Raw genomic sequence first — 27,374 nt, 5'->3', positions numbered from 1 at the left:
GTCCACTCAGTAGCTTGTTAGCTCTGCGAGTGCTGAGCAAATGTTGGTTGCATTGGACAGCTGGATTGTTACGAGGGTACGCTCACAGCTCATAAAACCACTGATATCATACATCGCTGTATGACTTCACAGCACAAGCGAGATGCTGTGTGTACAGTATACTCAAGTATAATAGCTGTTATGCTGTGTTGGCAAGACCTGCACCTGCAGAGCAGAGAGGGCTCATGGGAGCTACAAGACGAAACAAAAAGTTCAAACTTCAGACTCTTTCAGATCTTGCAGAGTGCCACAATTCCAAATGCATTACCTGCTGGAGATTATAAGAATCGCTTTTAGTGTTTGATGAAAGTAATCCAAGGCACACAATTCATGGAAGAACAGAGAACTGAGCTCCCCGCTAACACAAATCTCTCACAGAAATATGCAGCCACTGGAAAACACTCATTTACATCGCTGGCAGGTTACCTTTTTGATGCGAAAACAAATCACAACACGGAAGAAAGACAATCAGAGAGCCAGAGAGAGGACACCTGAAGTTAAACGCAGTCTAACCACCACAAATTGGCTGTCCCCGACCAACAGCTGCGTGTTTTATGTCTTGTTTATCCCTCTCGCCACAGAATACAAGCAGCTCTCTGTCATTTGTGCCACCTTGATGAATAGGAGCATATCTTCAGCAAAGTCAGAGACGTGCGGGCACCGCCGCCGTCACCGCGGGTTTGTAAATCGCCGAGGGTGTCTGGGCACCGTGCCAGCGGCGGCACGCTGTCGAAGCAGCAAGGGGCATCGAGGGTGACGGGGGCGGGTTACTGTGGGAGACGCCGGGCGGTCAGAAGGGTTGAGAGAGGCTGAGAGAGACGGCTATAAGAGAAACGACTTCCCGCCGCCACTGTCTACGTTGACTGGAACCCTGCTCACATGCAGAGCCGTGCACGCTTTCCTGTTTTCCATGGCTGAGGCTGGGGCCAAATAAGGTGGCAACGCTCTGGAGAACATGCGAATGTGCACAAAGCCAGCTCTATAGAGAAATAGTTTTCCACGTCTGGTGTAAAAGAACTTGACCGGGCTGCGCAGAGATCCGACCTCAAGGCCATTCAGCACCTGGATGTCGACTGCGTTCTCCCGGCATCAGTGTCGGACCTCACTGACGCTCCTGTGGCTGAATGGGAGCAAATCCCTGCAGCCGGGTCCCAAAATAAAAGTCTTGCCAGGAGAGCGGAGGCTGTTGAAGCAGCTCATTAACGCCAGTGGCTTTAGAATGAGATGTTCAGCAATCACATACCGATGTAATGTTCAGCTGTCAGTGGGAATTAAGTTTTTTCTTTTATAACTTTATGCAACTCAACTACAGCGTTCCTACTTTCTGATTAATATACAACACAAGAGAGCACAGCATAGCCAAGGGCATTTCCACACACAACCTGAGACATCTGCATGTAATAACAGCCTTTGAGTCGTGCCAGCCTGCTGTCTGAGCTCCTGACCTTCAGTCCAAGTCTTCAGCCTCCAAAACATTCAGCACCAATGTCTGTAACCTGAAAGTTGCTGAACAGCGTCGAGGGGGGCAGCGAGGGGAGTATTTCTCTCCTGTTGTCTTCTCACGGCTCCCCGAGGGCATCATAACTCACTGCAGCCGAAATGAGGAGCGAAACCGAGAGAGAGATGCAGAAAATGAGAGAGCAGCAAGTGTCTAAATAACACTGCCAGTCTGACCCTGTGGTAATTGCCGGTGCTGCTGCAATGACGTAAGTATTCATCTATTTACCTTCATCATACAGCCACTCAACCAGCCAGGCGCTTCTGAACAGACCAAACCACCACAGTGTTGGTCAGTCAGGTAAATGAAACCTTGTGGGTTCCAAGTTAATTGGATTTAGTTCAGAGAGGAGGCAGAGAAACAAGGTCACATCTCTGGACACTGACTGCAAGGACACATTAGATTAACAGATGACAGACCAGGCGCTGCTACAGAGCCACAGAGCTACTGTACCTCACGGTGCATTTACTTTTTAATGATTTTTTAAATTCCATGAAGATATGCATATTGACCTAATTACTACATTTAATGTGACTAGTGACAAACACAGAGGGAGTTATCATCAACTCCACAGAGCTGTGGAGCTTTAAAGCTCCTTTTAGCTCATTGTTTACTACACATACTGTAAAATTTAGTGCTCTCATCAACTTTGTTTAGAGCAGCTGCCCAGCTGCCTTTCATAAGGTCGGAATATTTTGTTTTGGAGTTTTTTTCAACTGATCAATTGCTCAGTTCTTAGCATGTTCCCCTGCTATTTCCTGACTGAAAAACTGCCAAAGCAAGTAATTGGACCTTGGAGCTATATGTCAAACGTACAGCCACAGATTAGGGCTCCCTGGTGTGGGGTGTTGAAAACAACAAATGTAAAAACAGGAGTGTGGCAGTCTGGCTTATTTTAAAAGTCCTACTGAAAATTAGTTCACAAATTTGTTAGTTCCTAACGCACCATGTGCTGTGTCATGAATATATTTGACGTTTTGACGACCACTATTGGGACCTCAGCCACAGTTTGAGAAAGGTTTGAGGTTTGACTGACGCTGCTATTGTGGTGTTTGATGAACAGGGCCGTTGGCCAAGACTTGCAATAGCAATCTGCTGGGGGGCCGACATTTATTCAGCCATCACACATCCAGCAGCTGATTTACACACGGCTCGAAAGTGCTCCACTTCCTTCCTGTTGAAACCACCTGTGGCCCTTCAGCATTTTGTGAGCAGAAATACGATAACATACATTTATTCCATTGAGGTCAAGTGAAGAAGCCAGTCAGGTGAGGAAAAAAACGAAAAGGTAACATTGCCTCCTGCAGTTGAATGAATACACAAAGGAATGCAAGTATGTCTGGAGCTCATTCATCACGTCTTCACTAAGTCTCACACCGGCATCGCATAGTTTGTGTGCTCTGCACTCTCAACAAGACGGGAGGGGAAGAGGGTCGAGTCGCAGAGAGCAAAGAGTGCTTGGAGGTGGTGGGCAGGGGCCGCAGGTGCAGAGGTCACCGAAAGGAAGAAGAAGAGGCTTTCTTCCCCTCTGAGGGCGGATTTTAACTGCGGTATGCGGCGCTGACACGCACGCTGTGCACTACAGCAGCGCAACAGAGGCTTCTTTCAGCTGCGCTGTTATAGAGGAGCAGCGGAGGGGAGTAGCAGGGGAGGGAAAGCACGGTGAAGTGCGAAAACCAGGGGCCAACATCATCAAAAGGAGCTCTAATGGACCTTGAGATCCAGGTGGGGGACATGAAAGCGGAACAGGTACCGCAGCAAAGCTTTGAGGTCGTTTCTTTACACAAAGGTGTGTCCAATATGAAGGCAGTATAAGGTGCATGCATGTGTGTATGTGCTTGTATGAAGCAGGCTATCCAAATAATGCATTAGGTGACGCTTGCATATCTACTTCAACACGCATCCTTGTTTCTTGTTGAGGAGGACAGTGGAACGAGGAAGCACGCCTGGCTACTTATCTCTCTCATACAGACATTTGTCCTCTGGTCTTCCATCACTTCTCTTCCTTGTTAACAGGCTGCACGGTAACCACAGCGGCACGCGACTGTGCCCACGCCGCCTGGGAAAGGCCACATTGGCGTGTTTGATGTTTGAGAGTAAGACGAGCGCGGCGGACGGGGACACTGAGACAAATGCTTCTCCGTTAATCAGCCGAATGGCGAGGATTGATTTTAGGAGACACACAGGTGAATCTCATTTCCTTCTTGGCTTAATCCAACATTTCAATTTACTCCAGCTTTCATCCACCAAGTCGAAAAAAGTAATAGATTTTTGTACAATAAATAATTCAGATGATTGCGATTAAGCTTCTTCCCGCTCTCGTGCTAGCGAGGCGCCGTGTTTGTTGGGGGCCTACGTGCCTCTTAACACTCTGATGGTGACGACGGGGCCCTGAGAGTCGACTGTCTCTGTTTCTGCCAGGACATTAATCACTGTCACACTCCTCTCTTTCTCTGTCTGCCTCAGTCTGAAGCAGACCCTCCTGCCCCTGCGGAGAGCCGCCTCTATCGCCATAGTAACAGGAGCCAACCGCGAACCAAACTCAGCAGTGCGGTCGAGGTAGCGGGAGACAAAAAATGTGTTTACGATTGAACATTCGAAGCTGGAGAGGGTCAAACTTCTAAGCGCTGCGCTTTTTGTTCCACTCTGCTGACTTAAACATTTGTCCCACCCCTGTTTGTCAGACTGATGCTTGTAGAAAACATCAAATGAGGACGAGGGTCATATTCTGAAGGGCCTGCACTCAAAGTGTCTGCCGTCACGCTCATTACATAGACATGTGGTTGTATATGTTCTCCATGCTCAGCACCAGTTAGCTAATGAGCGCTTGATTAAAGCTACTCTTGCAGCGCCGTCCTCTCCTGCAAGACTCAGCTTCAGAAATGAGCCTTATAGCTCGCACGCAACATGAATCACAAATCAGCCACTTTGGTGGAGAAAAACTCCGGCCTGTCCGTTGGCGTCAGACCAGGAGATTTCTGGCAAGAGCCAAACAAAAAGGTCAAAAGATTGGAGCAGAATAATTTCTCCTGAACAACTGGCAGGTTAGGCTGGTGTACAGCTAGGCGCTCATTGCTACCCAGGTCAAATAGGGAAAGCTATCAAAGGCAGACACTGAATAATAGCCCAGCCCACGCCTGTGTGAGACTGTTGAGATGTTATGGCATCTGAGATGAGAAACAGGCCCATAGGTGCCACACAAAAGAGTATGTGGGTTCTGTTATTGCATCCCTTTGTCGCTCATTCTTCAGCTCAGACCCAGGCCGTGTCTTACACACACACAAACTCTAAGCGCTGATTTCCCTCAGACAATCAACTAGAGGCACTGAAAGCAGATTGTGGGGGAAATCGTCGCTGGAATGGGAACAATGAAGAACTATGAACGACATATGAAAGATATTATCAATTCAGCGTTGTGATAGCGTGTTTCACCGTGAGGACATAGAATATATTGAAAGCAGCGAACAGATAATCAGATCAGGTAACAAGAGGTTTTTCAGATTTCACTGGCTTTGTGTCTTTGGGTCAGGGACAGTAATAACACATGCGGCATCAAGCATTCACAGGCTCTGGATTCTAATGGGGAGAGATAAACTTGTCATAAAGAGAGGAAATTAGAAAAAAAATAGATGCTAAACTATCAGAAACTCGAAAAACAGCAGCAGCAATGTGCGCGTATCTGTGTGCTACACCTGTCACTGTTCCCGTCCATGTTGTGCAGTTCAAACACTATTTGTGATGCATCCGCTGCTCTGCTGTTGTCTGACTGCAGGGTGACATCTTAAATGGGGCAGTCATACTGGCATCAGGGGCAAGAAAGTGAAATCTGACACTGAATAGTTTGTGTTACAAATACAACAGGACAAAGGCAATGTCATGACAGCAAACGAAATTCAAGCACCATCATTGATCTTAATTTATTCTGATTATTTTTAATACATTGATTTTTGAAAATCCAGTATGATTAAGCAAATCAGAACTGAGCTGATACGAGGAGGAAAACACCATGCATCGATGTGTTTTCTTGCAAAATATTGCTCCATTCATTATCAGGGTTAGGATGAGAGTTCACCTGCTGGGACAAAGACTCTGAGGAGTCCAGGAGAACAGGCAAACATGTTGGTGGGAAAGAGCCGGGGAGAGTTGTCTCTCCCCAGTTACTCTCTGCTCTCCAGCAAATTTAGCCATTACATCATATTTCCAGCCAACGTGAGACAAAGGGACAAACGCTCTCATCATATTTCGTGGCGCAGAGTCATCAGGCTCATACTGCAAATCACAGCTTGACATGCGGTTGTCCAATTACCCATGCACGTGGGCAACAGCGAAAGTGGAGACCAGCTGCCGGCAATCGCTAACTGCTGATTTCCTGGCCATTACAGCAAGTACAGAAAACACGCATGTGCACGCATGGAGCACATGGATATGCAAACAAACAGGCACATGCACAAACACCACACTGCTGACCAGCGGAGATGAATGTGCCGTGCTCTCTAACGAGCCAGTTATACGAGCTACCAGAGGCAGTTAATCAAAGCCTGATACTGGAAACAAACCAATGCTAATAAAACTTTAGGTAAAGACATCAGGCACTCTGATCTGCTTTCGCTAATAGCCTCCGAACCTGCTGCTACTGTTGATAATGCAAACTGAATCACAACAGCCTCTTGCAACGGCAAACAAGCCCAAACACAGTAGAAAAATTGGTAAAACGTGCTATAAAGTCACCTTTTTTCCTGTCAGCGTGTAAATACATAGCTAGATAAATACCGCAGGAGTCGTCAATATGTCCTAATCCAAGCCTTGTTTGAAGGGCTTATTGCAAACCTATTACTCCACTGAGCACAGACTCCAGAAAGGAGTTCAGCTCTCACCGGATGACTCTGTTTGGGAGAGATACAACCATTTCAGAGGGTACGGCAGGGTAAAAATGAGCCTTATTCAATTAGAAGGGGGTTTTTTAAGCAGTGCACAATGCAGCGATTCACAGTAAAATAACTGAAACCCAGAGATGGTTGAGAGGAATGCTGAGGATTCAAAGCAAGAGCGAGGGTTTGATGAAGGCACAACACTACACAAGAGTTTTTTTTATGGAATATTATCACTTAAATCTCATGTTTATAGTGTAAATGACCATACATTGCGTGTTTAAAATTCCACATTCATGTCAGAATAGGACTTCAATCAGCCTCAACATAGTCTGTTTGTTTTGTTTCTGTTTCATAGCAAATTATTATCTAACTATGTGTCAATTTCGTCCAAATTCCTGAATTTCTATATCACTGGGAGCGAAATTAGACAAGAACCCTGAATATATGGGTGGAAAAGCATGAGAAATGCAGGTGGTTCCACACAGCCCATGAGAGATCATACCTACACACCCCCATCATCACAACACCTGATGAGGGACTACGCTCTGGAAGAACTGTGCTCATCCCTTGCAAGGAGTTCAGAGACTTGGAGAATCTGTCACAGGGAGGATCAGAGCTGTTCTGGATACATGTTCCAGCACATTACTAAAACACTTTGTTTTGGCTTTCACTTTCATTTGTCTCCTGCTATGTTGTTTTAACACGATGATAGGACAAGCAGATTTCAGATATCAACACAAAAGAAAAAAGAGAAAGGAAAACAGCATTAAACCATTAAATGGGACACGATGAGGCACTTGGAGTTCATTACACTTCACAAGTAATGTCAGATAAAATTTGATGTAATGATTTAAAGGTTATAGTCTGGTTAAGACTACTTGGTTGAGTTTAGGAAAAACCAGCGTTGACCAGTGGTGGGAGCTTTTGTGGCCATATAACAACATCACGCTATAAATGGCCGATGTAGCCAGGACGACCGTGGAATTTGACAGCAACATAAAACTATTTCACACTCTCACAAGATTTGAGAGGATGTCAACTCTCAAATTGATATTATATTGACCCAGCTCAACCCCTCCAAAGAGTTCAATTAAAAACCATAAGAGATTCTCTGATGGGAGCCTCCTGGGAAGTGTTTCTCAGCTCAATTCGGGAGACCTCTAACATAAGAGACCTCTCCAGTGTCTTGTAAAGCAAAAACTGACAACCTGAGAGCCCATCCAGCTCCCAGAGCCAGTGGTTCAGAGTGGTATTAAAGCAGCGGAGCGGGGACAATGTTCCCACCGTCCCCACAATGGGCTCAACACCCATCTTCCAACCCAGTCCTCCGGGTCACATCAAGCCTTGAATAAGCTCCCTTCCTAAAGCTTCTGGGGGTTTCAGCCATGCGTCCAGAGCATCAATGGGAATAGTGTTCCTCCCCCCACAATGGCCAAATCAACTGTGGGAGCACTTTCTCCTCCTCTCGCGCCCCTTTTATTCTCGCCCCGCTCAGACCTTGCCGGGGCTGAACAGAGCCGGGACGGGAGAGAAAAGGCACATGCCTTCACGTCCGCTTCGCACGCATACAAAGAGAGAAATCAAATTGCTCAGACATGCACGCATGCGCACATGCACGAATGAGCGCATGCTTGCACACAGCACACACTCGCACACACACCTCATCTAACACCAAGCGGGATAACAATGAGACAGAGTGAAAAGAAGGAGAACCGCTGAATATCTCAAGCTGCAAGGAAAACACCTTCCGTTTAAAAGCTGTCCTTCAAATGGCCAACAGAGGAGAAACACAGTCAAACTGGATATTCTCATGATGATTTCCAAGCAGTCGGCGCAAGTTTGACAATTGCATGAAATTACACTAAACTAAACCAACACATCATTATTTTCATTGTTGACTAATCTGTCAATTGTATTATTTTTAATAAGTAATAGTCTATAAAATCACAGAAAATGATGAAAAGTGTCCATCACACATTACCAGAGACCACAGTGACATCTTCAAATTGTTCAGTCTGACATTCAATTTAAAATCAGAAAAGGAGAGAAAAGCAGCGAATGCTCACATGTAAGAAGCTGGAAACAGTTTGACACTGTGATAAATGCCCTAAATGATAAACAGAGCAACTATTTGATCGATCAAATTATTATATTCCAATTACATTAAACATCGTTTTAAAAATAACACATTTTTCTCAGCAGCTTATCTTTCTGCCTGACAGACTACTTGCCCTTTTCATCTCTGCTCACCATATTTGTAAAGGTTCGGTAGTAACAACAGAGGGAAAGGGAGGGACAACACTGACAGTAACGTTCCAGAGACAAATTGAGTCTGCTAGGTGGCATCAAGCATTAATTAGCAGGGTTGCAGACAGAGTGCAGAGACGCTGCAGCTGTATCAGATTTCACAGACGGCAAGGTTGTGTGTTGAGGCAGAGAGAGGCCAGGTTACAAACAGACAGGCACGGTGAGAGAAGGCCACGCCGAGTGCACTCTGCATTCAGAAACAATGAGATCCGGGGAGGCTGAGGGGACCCAGACAGACACGGTGGAATTATTCATTTCCACCCACCGGCTCAGACCGCACCACGCAGGCCGCTGGCCTCCCTCTGCCGACAGCTCAAACCGTCTGCTTATCACAACTCCACATCCTCATCACCTGCGAACAAAAGGCTGAACTAAAGTCGATGGCAGATTCTCATCAGGGTGCTGCCGGAGTGACGCAAAGTGCATCTGTCGTGCTGCAGTTTGAGGCTGACAGTAAAATTGGCCACAGAGCGCTCACGTCAGCCTCCAAAAAAAAAAAAAAAACCCAGACAAAATTTGCATGTTTCTGCACAAGTCGACAAATAGTCAGCACTCAGGCGCAGGACCTCAATCGGGCTTCGGGGAGTGTGTGAATGGAAAATGGCAACGTTTGTGTCAGCACTGTGAGGACAGCATAATCACACTCAGGTGACGAGGCAGCAGAGCTTTGTGCTCCGGGTATAAAGACCCCAGTGAACATTGCAGCCTGGGCTGCCACCACAAGTCACAGCATCTGAAACAGTGGTTTTAAATCTGCCATTATATTTACATAACAGAGAGCAGTGGACTCCCCAGTGCCGCTGCACTTTTCTGAATATATAGAGCCACTTTAAGGAAGCATCTCTCTGTGTGTCTCTTCACTCTCCTTGAAACATCTTAACAAAAACACGGTATGTTTTCTGCTCTCGCTGCGTGCGGACAGCTTTGTTTTTCCTCAGTGTGCCCCGACCTAATTACCATGTGAATCCCGCTCAAGAAGGCCACTTTAAAAGTCTACAATCTCCCCGCTTCACTTTCACATGGCAGGTTCAGGGAGTGTGAAAAGGGAGCAAAATCAAGATCGGCGGTCTGCGGAGCATGTCTCAGCTAGGCACTCACTGCCTCGCAGCAGTTCTCAGAGCGTCCTTCCTGGGCTTTAAAGCGTGGAAATGCATCTTTGTCATGGCCGCTCTCAAGTCAGGATTCATAAAAAGAGCATGAGGTGTTAGAGCGCATAAATAAACGGAGGTCTGGTGCATATGAGAGGCGACAGATGTCCTGGAGTGCTTGTTTGACGTGCATGAAAAGCCAAACTGCTGAATGAGCAGCAGAAATATGCTTTAGAGGTTGTTACTTTGCACTTTGGTTTTGGTCGGTAAAAAGCTGCACTTTTCACCAACGCTGTCTGTCAGCTGCGGGAAGACAGATGATTTTCCCTTAAAACGTGTTTTCTAGTTTTATAGACTTGAAGACATCAGACAGGGGACCAGACCAAATCATACTCATCATCTGTTTTTATCTGTTAATTCTTTAGACAGACAGACACACACCAACCCTCACACACATGAAGGTCAGACACTGAACGTGGCATCTGTTTTTTTTCTTATTTCTTGGAGAGGTAATATTGGATGGAGGAGAGGACTGATCAAGTTCTCCAGACATTAAACTTTCATATCCGTTTGTCCCCTCTCAAATGATGCCCGACAACAGAAATAACCCGCGCGGCTCGGTCTAAATATGCATCATTAAAAATTTGATGAAGAGGCTGCCAGCTCATCCACTCACACCTACCATATTTGTTAATGAAAATGAATTATTTATGTCGACATCAGATGCCACAAAGATACAGACCCCTACACAATCAGAAACAAAAGACTTTCCACACTGTAACTCCAAGGACGTCGAGGAGAGACAGAGAAAGAAGGGGAAAGTGAACATGGAGGTGGTCTGAGAGGAGTTGGGGGGGGGTCTATCCAGTGTGTGTTTTGTTTCGGCTCTCTTTTGCTCTGCAGCTCTGGTCCCCGCCAGGACCTGTCAAGAGCCCTCATAAGTTCATCAAAGATGAAAACCTGTTTTCCATTTGAAAGGGCTGAACCAGGATACTCAAACAGCTCTTCATATGACAAAGGCGTTAATCATCCATAAGACAAGCATGTGGGCCCGACAAAACCTGCAAGAATATATGAATATCAATCAAAAGACGGGGGAGATATGGAACTTTTCAAACGTGTTGATGAACGAACACAATAAAAGTTAGGCCGACTCTTGTTCTGAATTCCAGACAGGGAGAACTGGGCTGTTTAGATAACAAATGGGACTGAATAAAACGGGCTTGTCTGCCTCCTGAGAGGCTAATTATAATACTGTATTTGAATATTAGCTTAATGGGCTCACTAATTAGAGTTATCAAATGATTTTAGGACAAGAATATAACTATTTGCTGTCCATGGCATAATTTACAGAGAAGCTAAGTGGTTTGAAAACAGCTCAGCTGCAACACAAACTTATTTGTCATCTAACACATCTCCCAGAACTCCAACCAGCCGTGCTCAGTTGCATTTGAGAGTCATTTCAGTGTTAATGAATAATACAGTTGCCTTCATTGATGCTGTTGAAGAGACTGAACCGCTGAAGCTCAATGAAATTACAGATGAGGGAAGAGTGCTGCTCTAAAGAAGCTTCTAAAAGCCCCAGCGGTGGTGGTTACTGGTGGTGCAAAACAGCTTTCAAGTGAATAAGTTGTTTGATTAATTAAGTGGAGCGAATGTGATATTTGAAGGCTCCAAAAACGCAGGCTATGGAGTAAATGTCTCTGAAAGCTGTTCCCGGTAAAACGCCTGCAGATAAAAGCTTGTTCAGAAGCGCTTGACATTTAATCAGCTGAAGGAGGGGAAAAAAAAACAAACAATATTCCATTAAAGCAATGTCCCTATATGTTTTCATTAGTCTGGACTCGGGTGAGTGCTGCACCTTTGCTCCGGCGCACAGACGAGCTGGTCTGCAGAAGTCACTTGTGGAGAGCACAGCAGCCGGTCCGGCGCATGATGCAGCAAACTTCACCTGGCAAGGTGGCGTCACAGCTGCACAGCGCTGCTCAACACTGCCCTCTGTTGCCCCGCACCGCGGCCCGTCTCCCGCTCCAACAATGCATTTCACAACAATCAACTTAAAACACAGGCGAGAAGGGAAATGTCCGGTTTTATAGCACTGTACTCCTCTGTTCGACATCCCCGCTCCGGGAAGCTCTCTGCTGGACACTAACCGCTCTTTAGAATTTTACAATGACACAGATCTGGGATGTCTGTGTGTGACGGGGGAGAAATGGGGAACCAAGTGACAAGCTCATGAATGATGACGTTCTGATCTGATTTTGAATGTTTTCATGCAGAATTAGTCCGACGAACGTTTGCTGGGATTTGAAAAGAACAAAAGAGCCTGACAAACACCGTGAATGTGCGCAAAGGCTGCGCATTCCGCGCGTAATAGCCAATTTGTTCATTGGAATTTGATAAGCAACGAGGTCATAAAAGGCAGCCTTTGGTCAGACGACAAAATACATGAGCAAAGTGGGAAAAGGGACAACAAGGTGGTGAATTTTGCGCCACGTATTTGTTGTCCAATTCGGGTTACCGCGTTTGAATATAGACAGTTAGTGGGGGAAATGCAATTGAGACGCACAACACTTAGAAAATCCACTTTCCAGAAAGCTCATGTGAGTAAAGTTTCCCCTGGGGATCGTGTTTAAAGTTGACATCTCGTGCTGATCGGGACTGCAGGGCAGCGTGCAGCACAAAGTAAGTTTGAGAAGGCGCTAATGTGGCAGGCACAGGCAGCTCCTGCAGCCCACAAATGCTTCTCTGATCCTGGGATGAAACGTGAGTGGAAAGTAAAACTGGCGTGGCATAAAGGAGCTGCTAACTGCTCTGAATAACACATGCTATCAGCGGACAACTCACCTCGCCCGAAACAAAGTGGGCAAAAGCGCAGAAAAGTATTTGACATTAAGAATCAAAACGCCACATTGCGCAAATCTCGCTCTGATAGAAAAATGGTCCAGAGGAAAAACGGACCCACAGCATGGCTGAATAAAGCTTACGAGTGGCCAATCTTCTAACGATGGAGGAGGATTTTTATTTCTATCCGAGCAGGTTACTCACGCTAAAGCAGGCTATTGTGTCGATTTTGTCTCCAGCATCTCAATCTAAAGTCGAGCTGCATCCATTTCGCCCGTGACGGCAAATCTAAAGCGGGGTACAAGCTGGAAACTGGTGCACAACACACCTAAAAAGTGCTTTTGCATCAGTCATTTCAGGTATTTTGCCAAAGAAAAGACAGAAAAAGTGGTTTTCCTTTTACCTTCAAATGTGTTTGTATTCCCCAAGTTGATGACAGTGGCCGTCAGAGGTGAGGAGAGAATCAGACTCGCTCTGTTAGCAGTGGGGACAGATTATAGACGGGTTCTAGCGCTGCGTCCTCAGCCGCTGTGTGCGCCGTGTGCGTCACTCTCCAAGCGACCTGCAGCCAGCAACTGCTCTCTCTCTCTCTCTCTCTCTCTCTCTCTCTCTCTCTCTCTCTCTCTCTCTCTCTCTCTCCACGGGCGAACGAAGGAGGGACAGGGGTGGGGTGTGAGTGTGTGTAGTAAGCAAAGATGGGGCCGATTTGCAAGCAGCTGGGAGGAGGTAGCGCATGCATGGACGCCACCCGGAGAGGTGGAAGAGTGTCGCAACAGCGCGTCCGTCCGGAGCAAAAGCAGGTGGTGTTTGAGCGTGAATCACAGCGTGGACCTGAGGGAGACAGAAAGGCTTCTGGGAAAGGTTTGGCCCCGCATGTTGTTGTCTGGGACTCCACGGGACCTGCTGTGTGTCTAGGTGCGGGGGCAACCTGGCAATCCAAGTCCACTGGGCATTTGGTCTGTGTGTTTTCTTTGCTGCTCCTCTCGTCCAAGACAGACAGTGGAACTCAAACAGTAAACACACACAACTGATGGTAATACTATGGACCAAGGTCCTTCTGTACCACTCTGTTCTTTCATCCAGGTGTAGGCTGTAGAAACTCCATTCAGAAAATCCTTTTCACTGTTTTATTTAGCGTATAGTGCAATGACACCTGGCAGGCACACTGAACTGGAAAATACATTCTATTCTATTCTATTCTATTCTAGAACTAACCCTGATTTAAACAGACATGTAAATTATGACCTCTTGTTCAACACAACTAACCTTGATGGGCAAACTGCACTGAAAAATTTAAGTGAATCCTCCACGTTTTCTGTTTCCAAACCAAACTCCATTGAAAAAAGCATAATTTTTGTAGCTGTACATGTGTTGATACAGCACGAACTCCCACGTATCATTTATTCTAGTGACTACCCTGATTTAAACAGGCGTGTAAATTATTACCTCTTGTGTGACATCGGGATAAGGAAAGCAATCAGTATAAAGCAAATTCCATTTAGGAAACCCATTCATTTATGCAGCTGTAGTCTACATCATTTTGGTACACCACAAACCCATCGTCTATTCTGTTCTGTTCTATTCCTTTCTATTCTATCAGTGACTATCATGATATAGGGAATAAACAGGTGGGTATACAGCTTTTATTAGGAGGTCGTTTTCTTTCTTTAAACCTCAGTTTGATTCAGTTGCTCCAACTACAACTGATGGGTAAACTGAACTTAAAAAGAAAATTAATTCAGGTGAATTCTATTCTATTCTATTCTATTCTATTCTACACATCGTTTTCAAAAGGGCACATTTATTGTCTTTCTTGGTCATCCAGGTCATGATTATCCATGAAGGCTTGAATCGAGGGCAACTGGACTTGGTTGCAGAAAATTGAAAAAGTTTTTTTCTCTCATCCAAGGGCGTTCTTCAGCTCTTGTATGTGTGTGTGTGTGTGTGTGTGTGTGTGTGTGTGTGTGTGTGTGTGTGTGTGTGTGTATTTATTTTGGATTTGTAGCCAATTTCTGTGCATTACGTTACACAGGGTCATTGTCCCAAGCACTGCATAAATCAGACGCCGCGGAGCACGTTTCATCAAACCAAGTTTTCAAACGGGACAGAAGTCAAATATAGAAAGATCTAATTAAGAGTCGTTCAATCACAAGCCAGTTCACTAATTGCTCTCTTGTGTAATTAACTGTCTTGCAATACGGCTGCTTTATGCTAATTAAAAACAGAATCGTGTTGACTATGGCACTTACGCTCGCTGCTATCCAAACAACGTGAGAGTGGTAGCTGGCTGGTTGGAGGACGCAGGTGCAACGCCTACCCGCCGAACATGTCTCCAAACTACATTTCCCATGGAGCTTTGCGCCGTGCCCAACACTCCGTGGAAAAGCGATTGCGCCTGCGTATCCAGACGTGGCAACGGCATCATGGCCTCTTGGAACCGCTCCGGGAGTCGGATGAGAGAGGCGAAAATGTTCATGTTGGTGTTGCTGGTGAGTGAAACGGACCTCCTCTGTGTGTGTCGTGTACGCCGTAATGGCCCCATGTGACATTGCTGCAGGGCGTTTGTGTCCGTTCAGGAATTCAGGAGAAAAACAACAACCCAAATAGCTGTTCGCCGCGTCTCCTAGCCTGTCCGTGCAGGAGGTAAAGTTGACAGCCCTTGACTGAACTTGGAGCTCAGGTTTAGTTAACCAGCCTGTATGAATGTGGGTGGACTGCGGTTTTTGTGGCGCACTTAAAATCAGATGTTTGGTCCTTGAAGTGGCCGCACGGGCCGGTTTTCTGACCAACGGTCGCCTGTGCTCGCGGGGTCCCCTCCCCTGTGTCTGAGCCGTAAGCACCGTCCAGTGTGAACGGTGAACTCACGAGACGCAGAAAAGAGGCGCTAACTCACCTTTCCTACCTCGAGCCTACCGCCACGCGCTCACGTTTAAAGGGCTGCTGGTTTTAGTTTGGTCCGTGAGGTGGGTTCGGTTATTGTTACTAACACAGCTGCACCCGGAGTCACGGAAACGCATCTGCTCAGCCATTTGAGTTTGTATCGGGAAATGAAAGTTGGAAACTTTGCGATTTGCATAGCAGTGATGGCCACTCACAGGTGGGTGTGAGCAAGCTGCTGTCTGTCGGAGTATAACAGGAGCGCCCTGCGGAAGAAGTACAGTACCCTTCCCTGTCATGTGACTGCCAGACCTCAGCTGGTTAGACACTATAAATCTTCGCTGAATGAAAATTGTTTAGATTGAGAACGACTGCAGCTAGCAGTTGTTTATATTACCCATGAAGCTAATCTATTTAATACAACGTGTATTCTATAAAATAGTGGAAAGTTCCCATCTCTGTTTCCCAGATTCCAAGGTGACATCTTCGTGCTGCTCCAGTCAAAACACCCCAGTTCACCTAGCAAATGTTTGGTATTCTGTTTTTTGCTTGATGAATGGCTTAAATGACTGTGTACGTCTGGTAAATATTCAAAACACAAGGTCCACCTGTGTAGATATTCCAGGACTGTATCCATCAACCTTCCTCTGAGAAGTACATTTCAAGTTCATGCCCAGTAGACCCGGTCTAATGCTGCAGTCCTCTTTTCATGGAGGTTATAATCCTAACTTTTCTTAAAACTTTTGGAGAGGAGTTGATTCGACTGTGTGATTGTTTTGGAGGATGTAGTCTGTGGAGCTGTTTGCTGACAGGTGTTTTTATTATTTTGTCCACCCCACGTATATTAATGAGGGTTGTCTAAGTACTTCTGTGTATGATGCAATGCAGTTCAACATCACAAACTACATCCTCCAAACTGATCATAAATCAGATCCTTTCTAGATTAAACAAAAGCTGAACATCATCTCCTTTGTGCAGGTGAGATTCATTACAGGGCTGTTGGTTTTATTATTATATTAGTTTTAACTGGGTGTACCCAATAGACAATTGAATATAAATGTACTGCTGTTAAAGGCATCCATTGGTTCCCAGTTGTTTCAATACGTTATGAGAATGAATTAGCAGCCTCTTGAAAATGTCCCGATGTAATCTATCACAGTGAGCAGTCTGTTTTCATTAAGCTACGTTGTTGCTGTGTGGTAATACAAAGCAGACTTTTCTCATAATTTCTCCCTTAAACTGCATTACCACTGAATGATAATATAACTTTACTGTAAATAAATAAATGGAAGACAATTGCTAGGAAGGAAGAAATCATCAAAAAATCTAAAATGAAAATGGTCTGCAAATATAGAAAGTCTGCATGATTTGGAGTGAGGGAGCATTTATTCGACAAAGTGTTTCAGCTGTATTGGGGCGCTAATAAGAGTGGAGCGTGGGTGTGTGTTTACAGTGGACTCTGTATGCATTTGGACAGTGGCAGTGTTTGATATTTTGGCATTGTGCCACAGCTCACTGGATCTGAAATGAAATCATGACTATGAGGTTAAAGTGCTGACTCACTGCTTTAATTTGGCAGTGTTTACATCCACAACAGATGTATGGTGTAGGAGTTGTGCCCTCTTATACATTTATGGCATGTGTATGTATATGTATATGTGTATGTATGTGTATATAATTTGATGTGAGTATTTGCTGTTTTATTTCATTGTAAAACCATACATTTTAGGTATGCAACATTTGTGTCAGACAAAACAAGAAATTTCAAGGTGTCATCAGCCACAGCTAATCACCTGTGCTGTCTATGAGTGGATGCATGTTTGATGTTTGGCGTGTGTGTATTTGTGTGTACTGGTACTGTAGCTAGCACTGTGAGGTGTAAGGAGGTGATTCTATAACCACTGCAGCACTTCGTTAGAGGGCACTGTCTGTGTGGTAGAGGTCTGCCTGTCAAAGCAATTTAATCCACAGACACACACACACGCACACACAATTAACTTTTTGGTTCACTTACCCATGGCAGCATATTGTTTCTTTTTTCAGACCAGAATAATGAATGCATGTGAGCCAACCTGTTTTCAGTGACATTTTTTTTACAGATTGACAGAATAAGCAGTGTGAGCAGCCATGGGGGGAGTGGCTCTTATTGATTTGTCCCACCAAAAAACAGATTTTATTGGCATTTGGTCCTCAGCATGTATTTCAGACACTGTGCATATTCAGACTGTGATAATTACACCGAAGAAAGGTTCACTAGTGTCGGCTTCTTTTGTGAATACAAAAAAAAAATCAGTTTAACTCCTGCTCGCTCTTTATCTGAGTTTAACAAAACCACATGTCAGAATTTACATATTTATGTCTACTTGAGTACTTCAGTATCAGACAATCAATTACATTATGTCAAACAACAGATCAAGTCTTGCTTCTTGTATCCACAACCAGTGGCAGAAAGCTCAAACTCGTTAACACGCAAACTAAATACTGCTTTTACCTTTGAACTGCTGAGCCCACAGAAATGCAGTAATTGAGCCAAACTAGGTCAATCTCAACACTCAGGATTACCATCAAACTGGCCACAGCAATAAAGAAAGTCATCCATCCAAACGGTCTTGAAGAATGAAACAGCAAATGCAGTTGCATTTAGGGTTGGATGATATGGCAAGTTATACCATGCAATGGTGGAAACAATCTCTTTGTGTCTCTGCTATATATTCGGAGGCAGGTGTGTATGTGTGTGGGCGTGTGTCTGTGTGTGTGTGTGCGGGCATGAGCATGTGTTTTTATTTTGGATTTGTAGCCAATTTCTGTGCACTACGTTACACATTGTTATTGTCCCAAGCACTGCATGTTCGGATTTGCATATAAACTGCTAGTTGCATTTGACTTATAAATAATTGTGCTTGTGTGACTCTCAGTAACCAGGATAATGTGTTCAATTTTATCTACTGTATATAGTTGCTGTTAAATGACATGTAACAGAAGAAGTCATACTTCTCAAATGTTAAATGTCATTTAAACAGAAGCAGTTATACCACATTGAGCTAAATTATTATTTTAAACTGCTAAATACCTGATAAAAATGACATGACTATGAATCTGACTAGACATTCAGTGCCACATTTCAGTATTTAGTACTTCAGTACCCTTTTTTCATGCTACACGTTTTGGTTGATACCAAAAGAGTGTTGAGTTTCAATGACCAGTCTCATCCCACTACAGGCTTTTTAGCACGATCGTGGGCCTTTCCCCTGACTTCCAGTGGTGATAGCTGAAACGTGATAGTTGTTAAAGTGGCTAATTGATTGCTCCTCTGCTCATTTGAGAGCCCAGAAGCCTCTAAATCATTGCTCTGTGTGTTTTATTGGATGCTGCGTAGCTTCCTTAACAATGAGCCAGTCCACACACACTAACACACACCTGACTGGCTCATTAGTCAGACGAAACTCAAGGCAAGTGCTTGACAAACACTGGTGTGATTTGTGCTGATTCAGTACTGCCCCTAGAACTGGATGCCGTTTATTAAGCAGATTTGTCATAGCAGATGGAGGGTGTGGGCTCGCAGGCAGGGGCTGCGTACCTGCTGCTTAGTAAGCGCCACATTCTTTACAGCAACGTGACGGGACATACCTCTATGGCAGATAAGGATGGTCAGTGTTCAGTGTGAAGCACAAATGGGTTTCCTCTGAGTACTGAGTCTTGAGGTTGTCCTGCCCTGAATTATGTAATCAGCAAATGGCAGTTAAACCATGCAGGTATCACATGCATAGTCGTGGTATGATTGATGAATCAGATTATAATTATGAGAATTGATTTTTTTTGAGAGAGAGGGGTCACTTGGTATGCACCAGTTGACATTTAAGCTGTTATCTTCTTGTGACTGCCATCAGAGAGCTAGCAGCGTTTGTGGAATTTGAACAGAGCTCTGGTTTTGAGCACGGTTGCAATACTGTGCTAGGGATGGGCTTCATTATTATTTTATTGATTTTACCATGCTTATCGATACTCTTATCAGTTCATTTTCATTACTAAATAATTGCTTATCGGTGTAGGTTTAGTGAATAAATGTTTCAAGAGGAGCAACAGTGAAGTTTATAACAGCAAAGTCACTCTATAATCTCAGTATCATCTCACTGGAAACAAATCTAAAATGTCCATAAATGAATCATATTCCTGACATCACAGTACGGAGTGAAGTTTAGAAAGAACGAAGAACACACTCATGAGTCACTCTCAGTCCTTCCTCCTGTCCTCTGTCCTCCTTCCTCTGCTGATGTGAATCACTGCCTGCAGGTACCTGGTGGAGGGAGGAGGGGCTGCTTTGTCTCTGCCAGCAGCAAAGTTTATAAGAATGTGCCAAATGTTTAGATTCGTGGCGAATCAAGCTGAACAGTTAGGGTCCTTTTTCCATACACATGCACTGACTTGGTTTGACTCTGTGCATCAGCCAAGCACTGCATTTGCATCTCCATTACAGCAGGGCCACCTGCTTGAAGGTGTGTCTTTAACTGATGACGCACTTGTCTTTCTATTTAAAAGCAGTGCCTTTAGTACCTTTTACTACTGCACCATGCAGTGGATTCATGGATTTTCAAGCTGTTCAGCAGCAGCACTTGCCATTCTCTTTTATCCTTGCTTGGTTTGAGAAGCAGTTGAAATAGATGAAGTATCTGCTAGGTCTGGCAATAGCAGCCGAGGCAGTTTAAACATGTCACTGAATCATCCCTTAAAGCAGGCATGTCAAACTCATTCCATAAAGGGCCGTGTGGCTGCAGGTTTTCGTTCCAACCAAGGAGGAGCACACCTGGCTGGAATCAATTAATCAGCTGATCTCAGTCTTCAGCTGATAACTAAGTGATCCCTTGATGTTGATTGGTTGGCCTGGTGTGCTCCTCCCTGGTTGGAACAAATACCTGCAGCCACACGGCCCTTTATGGAATGAGTTTGACATGCCTGCCTTAAAGGATGACAAAGCTGACGTCAGCACAATACACTTGGGGGCGATCGGGCGCATTCTGACCCGACTCCAGAGATCTTGGGTGCAACAGGGCACAACTCGCCTCGTTTGAACTGGTGTGCTTACAGATAACTTTCGCTTTAGCTTGTGTGTAAAAATTCACTATTAGCTCAGCTAGAGCATTTCACTTGTAAAACGTGGATGAGAGACTGAGAACAGAGCAGATTAAAATATTGCTTTATAAATGTTTGTTTGTTTAAGGTTGTTGAACAAGTGTATTGCTAAAGTATTGGCTTTATATTTGCAAAGTTTCATTATACTATACTATACTATATATTATACAGTAATAAGCATACTGTAGTTGTCATCAACTGAAGTAATCTTTGAGTTATCTTCACTTTGCTGTCTCCCATACGGCCTCTTTCCTCTGCTGTTTGTTGACTTCACTCTGTGTGTGATTGTGTGTATGTGGAGGAGCTCAGCCCTAACAGAGAGAGCAGCGATGTTTAGAAGTACTGATAAAAGAACCGGTAATGTTGACTCTGAGCTTATCAGTGCTATGGTTTTTGAATAATTTAGCCCCAGGGCCCGTTTAAAGCTGGGTTTTGGTACCCATCCCTAGATTTGACGGGGTAATTTTCAGTTAACTCTAGCCTTTAACATTGTGAGCCTGACTAATATATTTACAGGCCAATATATGATTTGACATTTGCTTATCCTAGATACACCTGTATCAGTATATATAACACGATCTGATGTCAGTGTGTTCATTGCAACTGACCAATCACATTTTTGTGATGTCATAGATTTGCAACTTGGGGGAAAAAGACTGGAGAAATACGCACATAGAAGAAAATAGCTGTTGTGAAAGGGTCTATTTTAACCTATATGATAATATTTTCCTAAACCTAAGCAAGGAGTTTTTGTTTCCTAAAAAAACAAATTGGGATAGAAATCTGAAAATTAAAAAAGAAACTGAAAGTTGTAAGTGAACTAAGTCTAAAAATAATAAATAACCTTATAACAATAAGATACACACAGGACTCGAACCCCTCAGTCTCCTGGGTTAAAGGCCTGTGCTTGACCCATTCATCTACTGTGACCTGCTAACTATGTGGATGTTTTAGCAATGATGGTCCTGGAGCAGCATTACTTATGATGTCATAGGAACAACACCAAGTCAGTGTTATCAGATAACACACCCAGTTTAGTGCACAGAGATAAAACCAATGCAGTGTCTACTACAATAACCCTGCAATGAATCCTCCCACCATGAAGGTTATTATCAGTTTATGTTTAAACTGTTTCAGAGAGGATGATGTAGCTGTGTGGTCATTTTAATAGCTGTTATCGTGTTGGTGCTTTTGAAATGGACTGGTGGTGTCATCAGAGCTTGGTATCATATCATTACGTGATAAAATAAGAAAAAACCCACTTTTTGTTTCTTTTTGTGTTTTTTGTTGGTTTGAACATAACTTTGCTGTTTTTTGCCTTTTTGAAGCATAGGCATGTTTTCACATCATCGTACGCACATTAATTCAGTGAATATCTAATAGAATTACTGCCAGTGATTCACATTTCAAATATTGTAAGACAGAAATTGCTTGTTTTCTCTTTTTGCTTTGTGTTCCTCATTCTCATTTTGCATTTTAGCATGGAGCCCAATACCTGTGTAAATGTGTGAAAAATCTGTGTGTTACACCAAATCGTACTGCTCTCCTTGTGTGTCATCTTCATTGATCTGAACGCAGCACCATTTTCATGCCCTCTCACAGTGATAGCAGAGTGAAGGCAGCATCTGGAGCTGTTGCACACTGCTCAATAATTGGTAGTCATTGGCAGGGTTTCTCTCTGTCTGTCACCTGCCAGCTGTGGAGCAAAGATGTTGTCCTCGAGTTAACAGGTCTTACAAAGCTCAAACTCTGAAACATACATGAAGATGTTCAGAAAAGTTTCATTTTATTGTTTGTTATGTTGTGTTGCAAATCACACTCTACAGCAATATTGTTCATCATTTGGATGATTCTTTACATGTTTTGGCATGGCACGGATGCAGGCAGAATATTTGCATGACGGCAACACAAACTAACATGGAGAACAGTGAACTTGACACAGAATGGGGTAATTCAGCCAAGACAAAATGAGGAGCCTGTACTTTGCAAATTATGCCACAGACTAGTCCCCTCTTGTTAAGCCCATATTTATTTTTGTTTGCTCCTACAATTCAAACAATTGTAATGTTGTTATATGTTTGGTTTGATCATTTTCACATTTGAGACTTATATTCATTTTGTTTACTACTTCGGTTGAAAACTGTTTCCGATTTGTCCTTTTATATTTCATTCATTAAAATGACCTTTTTATATTTTGGTACGTAATGGAAAATTTGCACAAAGATTCTAAATAAAGGAGGAAAAGGAGCAAAAATGAGTAAGTACCTTTTAATTGTCGAATATGTAATTCAAAAATAGGAGAAAAAGAAATAGTGAAATGTAGTCATTTTAAATTAAGTATTATATAAAATGACTACATGACTGTATTGTGATATGTATCGTTAACTGGATATGAAATTACCAGCCAAAGTTGGAATGATATTACAATGAATTAAGCAATAGTAAGGCTTGCATTATATATTCAGAAATCTATTCTTGGTTTGGGTCTTTTCGTGGCACTTGGGTTACTTTTAATGGAAATTTGTCGGTAGACAAGAGTGCATGATAGATTCAGTGCAAGAAACCATGCACATATTCATGAATTTGCCATCCCACTTATTGATGTAAGGAGGGTCAGTTATGAGAAGTTCAAGGAAAAAAATAGATCATCATGCCCTCATTGGTATACATTAAGATGCATATATGCATTTCAGTCAGACGCTATCATCCCTGATTGCACGGTGGAAGTCAGTGGGGGTAATGGATGTGAGAAACTTCAATCTAAGTGCACCATTTGTGCGTTGCCGTTGTTTTTCACAAGGATGGCACAATGAGCTCTTTTCCTTGAATCCATAGAAACAGACCTTCATTACCATCACTAAGTGAAAGACTGAATCCAGGAATATTATATACTGAATCCATCGTGCCCCCTCCACTCCTTTTTGATCCATTGTGCAGGCTTCATGAATTACAAGACCTTCAAGTGGAGCACAATATACAACAAGGCCCTAGAGCTGCAAACTATAAATGGCATTGAAAATGAGGTTTTCAACACATTCATCAATGACAAACTTTTACTTTTACAATTACTAGCACTTTTGGTTTAGTTTAATGTATTCAAATTTCATAACTGTAACACAACGAATCAAAAAACGTACATTTTCAAAAGATCTTATTATACAAAAAAAGTTATATATATGTCCTGAACTCAAAGTTCTGAATCCTGTTGTCTCCTTAAGAGAGGAAACGCCAAAAAAGTCGATGTGATGAAACTGCGTGCGAACTGAATTATTGAGAGATAAGTAGACAAGTGTTTTGATTAAGACTGCTCTGATCTGATAAAATTGCAGTCGTGCTCTGTAGTTTATCATGACTTGCTCACATTTATCATTTGCAGTTCAAGTTGAAAAATTGCCTTATGCTGTACAAGGCGAGCGGCCCCAGAAAAGAAGGCAGTGCCAACACTTAACAGATAATTCAGGGACCATGAAAATAAATTGGATTCTCATCTCAACTGTTTTTTATTATGATTTAATTTTTGCTACTTCCACTTTTCATATCTTGTGAATGCACTCTGCGTAACACTGATCTGCAGCATTCATGTTTTCTATTTTATTTGCCTCTGCGTGTGCTTCATGGTAATGAAACGCTGCTTCTGAATGAGCCTGTCACTTCCGATGGTTTGTAGGGAAACTGTCAGCACTGTCTAGTTATTTCTATTATTGTATGTCTGTCACTGAAAGATGACGCATGCTTCAGTTGGTGGAGGAATCACATTGTATCACAGCCATCAGCAGCGTTGGCATGATGACAGTATCTGTGTTGTTCCCAGCTGCCTTGACTGTAGGTGTAGTTATGAGTGGGTACATTCCAGTCTCCAGGAGGTACCAGAAATGCGTCTGTTTCTATGTTAATATTACTAAATAATTGCCTGTGGCTGTTTTCAGATTCATGCATGACCAGTGGTCAGCTCACAATATGTTTGACACTGTATGCAGTGTCTCCATCAGCATGATTTGTGCAAAAAAAACAGCGTTTTACAAAAATGAATCTCAGTGGAGTATTCCTTCAAGCTTCCTCAGAGAAACTGACTGTGCTTATATGTTTAGCCCAGAATGAGGTCATAGTTACAATGTAAGTGTATGTAATTGTGCCAATAAAACCGACATCATTTATCCATCTTCAGCTCCATGATGGACCTCATCACCTTTCTGTATTGCACCACATTATACTATCACTTGCTCCGTCAGCATGATATGCCAGAGGCACCATTTGAGGTCAGATAGCTCTTTCTGCTACAGCTTGTTTATTTTAATTAGTGGTCAACTGATACAAGTTTTTCAATGGCTGATGGCTGATATATAATTCTGGTATCAAGTTGTTGTTTTTTGCATCTGATGAAATACAACAGTTTAATAATAATAATAATAATAAATGAGACACAGTCGCTGAATTTAAATTTGCATAATTATTTAGCACTAATATTGTTGTCTGCTTTGGCTCTGTTTCGCTTATGTAGATCTGCATTTTGTCTGCAGTGGGCTTATTTAAATAAAATGCATCAATTACAATGTCCACTGGTAATCAAAAAAAACAAGCCAAATTTGAAAAGTAAAGTAACCATGTTATTCACCTAAACATTGAAACATATTTGAAAGCATAAATGTGGATAGTTTCTGATGTGTCTACAGACATTTTTTGTTTAACTGGTCTCCTGAGTGCAGGAATTGGCCAATGATGATTATCTTTAAGTGGCCGATTAATTGGACAACTGATTAATTAGTCTTGCATTATTCTCAGTATTAGGCTGAGACTGAGCGATTTTTTTAAAGAATCCTGTTCAGTTTGCATCATGTAAATCTTTCTAGGCAGCTATCAAGCATCACATTTTCCATCTCACTTGGTAAAGTAAGACAGTTTACCATCTCTTCTCATTCTTTCTAGTCTTGCCCCTGGCTCTCCACTGAATGGCCACCTATGCAGACAACTGTCACCTGGCCGACTCTAATTAGCCAACCATTCACAATGCGGTTCAAATGGATCCCAAGCTAAATTTGACACAACTCGTGTTTATCTTGTTGTCACATGAACCTAATTGGACTCATGCACTGGCCTTTGATAAAATAAGAACAGACCAACACAAATTACACTCTGAATGGCAGATAATTTGCCTCAGACATATAGTGTGCTACATTTAAATTCATCCTTTTCTAAGCCCTTTAGCGTCCGTATTGATGTGAAAAGTGCAGTGTCTTAAGATTCCCATCAGACTCACCTCAGAAGAGCATCCAGTTGGGAATTGAAATTAGAAAATGAGCCTGACAGGTGCTTGTTTTCATTCCAGGTGATATCGCTCATCAGGCAGGATCTGCTGAGCGAGCAGACGATGTTTGGTGTCTAATTTAGTTCTCCATAGGCAGAAAGGCAGGGCTTTATAATGAATGGTGATAGCACAGCAACGATTAGAATGCACGGAATTAACTTCAGTTGGCTTGAGTGTAATCAGTCTTGTTTTTTTCTTTCTTAGTCATCTTTGATTAAAGAGCAAACTCTCTGGGCTTTGTTTTTCATATTAGGTGTTTCACACCATTAGCCCAACTACTGATGTTTGCAAAGTTGAAGGAGCTATTCAGACAAATGATACAGATGTACCCACCTATTCTCAATTTGAAGACACCTTTCGGTACAGGTTTAAATTACAAACAACATCCTGTCCTGCTTATGACATAGCGGCTGAGAAGAAATTAGTAATTTTATAGCTACAGTGTTGAAGCTCTCTGTGGTTTTCTAGTTAAGTGTAATTATCACGTTAAGCCTGTTGATTTTCATTATGGCAATTATGAGTCACAGTAAAGAGATAAGACAAGCAACCAGTGCCGTCGGCCTCTGCTGCCACACTGACATTCTGATTCAGACAGCCATGGACTGCTTCAGTGTTGGTAAGACTGTAGCTCTGCCTCTCTGCATCAAACTCATTTCATTTATATCAAACTGATACTGACATATTCGTTCACCACGCAGCTTGAAACATTAATTTTATAAGAAGTCAAAGCGTGGCAGTGGCCCCTAATGGTTCGTTACAGACAACAGTATGAATTTGTTAGGCAGAACAAGCAGCATACTAACAATTGTGTCTCTATTAGGGCTTTATTAGAATTACAGCTTAAGATGTAAAGCTATCCTGAGGATGGTGCTACAGTAAAGTCCCTAGTGTAAATAAAAGCAGGTTAAAGTCTGGGGAGCATGAATGTGCTCAGTGAATTTCATAGCAATCTGCGCATTGGATTTTCATATTTAATGTTTACAAGTGGAACTTTTGGCCTGATAGGGAAAAGTCATCACAAATATTATAAATCATCCTGAGGAGACGATGAATATACAAGATAAATACAAATGTAGTATTTGGTGTGGTAACATTACCAAAATAATGGTCTCTAAAAGTGGCGTTATTTTGGTTGAAATCTGGAACTACAACCCAGATTCCAAAAAAGTTGAGACTCTGTGTAATACATAAAAAAAAAGAATACAAACATTTACAAACAAACTGAGTTTACAGACAGCAGTTAAACAAGTGTTCCAGAGCTCATGTAATAACATCCTTACGACATCATGGTCCTATCACCTGTTACCAATCAACATGTTTACCTGTGGAATGGTCCAAACCGGTGTTTTTAGAGCATCCAACAACTTTGCCAGTGTTTTGTTGCCGCTGTCCCAACTGATATTCACGTGATTGATTTGCTA

At 43.0% G+C, this 27,374-nt stretch overlaps 2 protein-coding genes across 4 annotated transcripts in view; one reads left to right on the top strand and one right to left on the bottom strand.

Annotated features, from left to right (window-relative positions):
• sema5ba (sema domain, seven thrombospondin repeats (type 1 and type 1-like), transmembrane domain (TM) and short cytoplasmic domain, (semaphorin) 5Ba) overlaps positions 1 to 13,217 on the bottom strand; it is a 149,390-nt gene extending 136,173 nt beyond the window's left edge. For all 3 annotated transcript variants that reach the window (XM_041950326.1, XM_041950328.1, XM_041950327.1), the window contains exon 1: positions 13,051 to 13,217. The gene's annotated coding sequence lies outside the window, so the exon portion shown is untranslated. The remainder of the gene's footprint in view (positions 1 to 13,050) is intronic.
• Positions 13,218 to 15,063: 1,846 nt separating this feature from the next.
• Positions 15,064 to 27,374, top strand: part of pdia5 (protein disulfide isomerase family A, member 5) — a 66,665-nt gene continuing 54,354 nt past the window's right edge. The window contains exon 1 of the mRNA XM_041950608.1: positions 15,064 to 15,136. Within this exon, the coding sequence (XP_041806542.1) occupies positions 15,071 to 15,136 (66 nt within the window). The 5' untranslated portion in view covers positions 15,064 to 15,070. The remainder of the gene's footprint in view (positions 15,137 to 27,374) is intronic.

This window comes from Chelmon rostratus, chromosome 13, assembly GCF_017976325.1.
Source record: "Chelmon rostratus isolate fCheRos1 chromosome 13, fCheRos1.pri, whole genome shotgun sequence".
NCBI lineage: Eukaryota > Metazoa > Chordata > Actinopteri > Chaetodontiformes > Chaetodontidae > Chelmon > Chelmon rostratus.
This window is presented reverse-complemented; position numbering and strand designations above follow the sequence as displayed.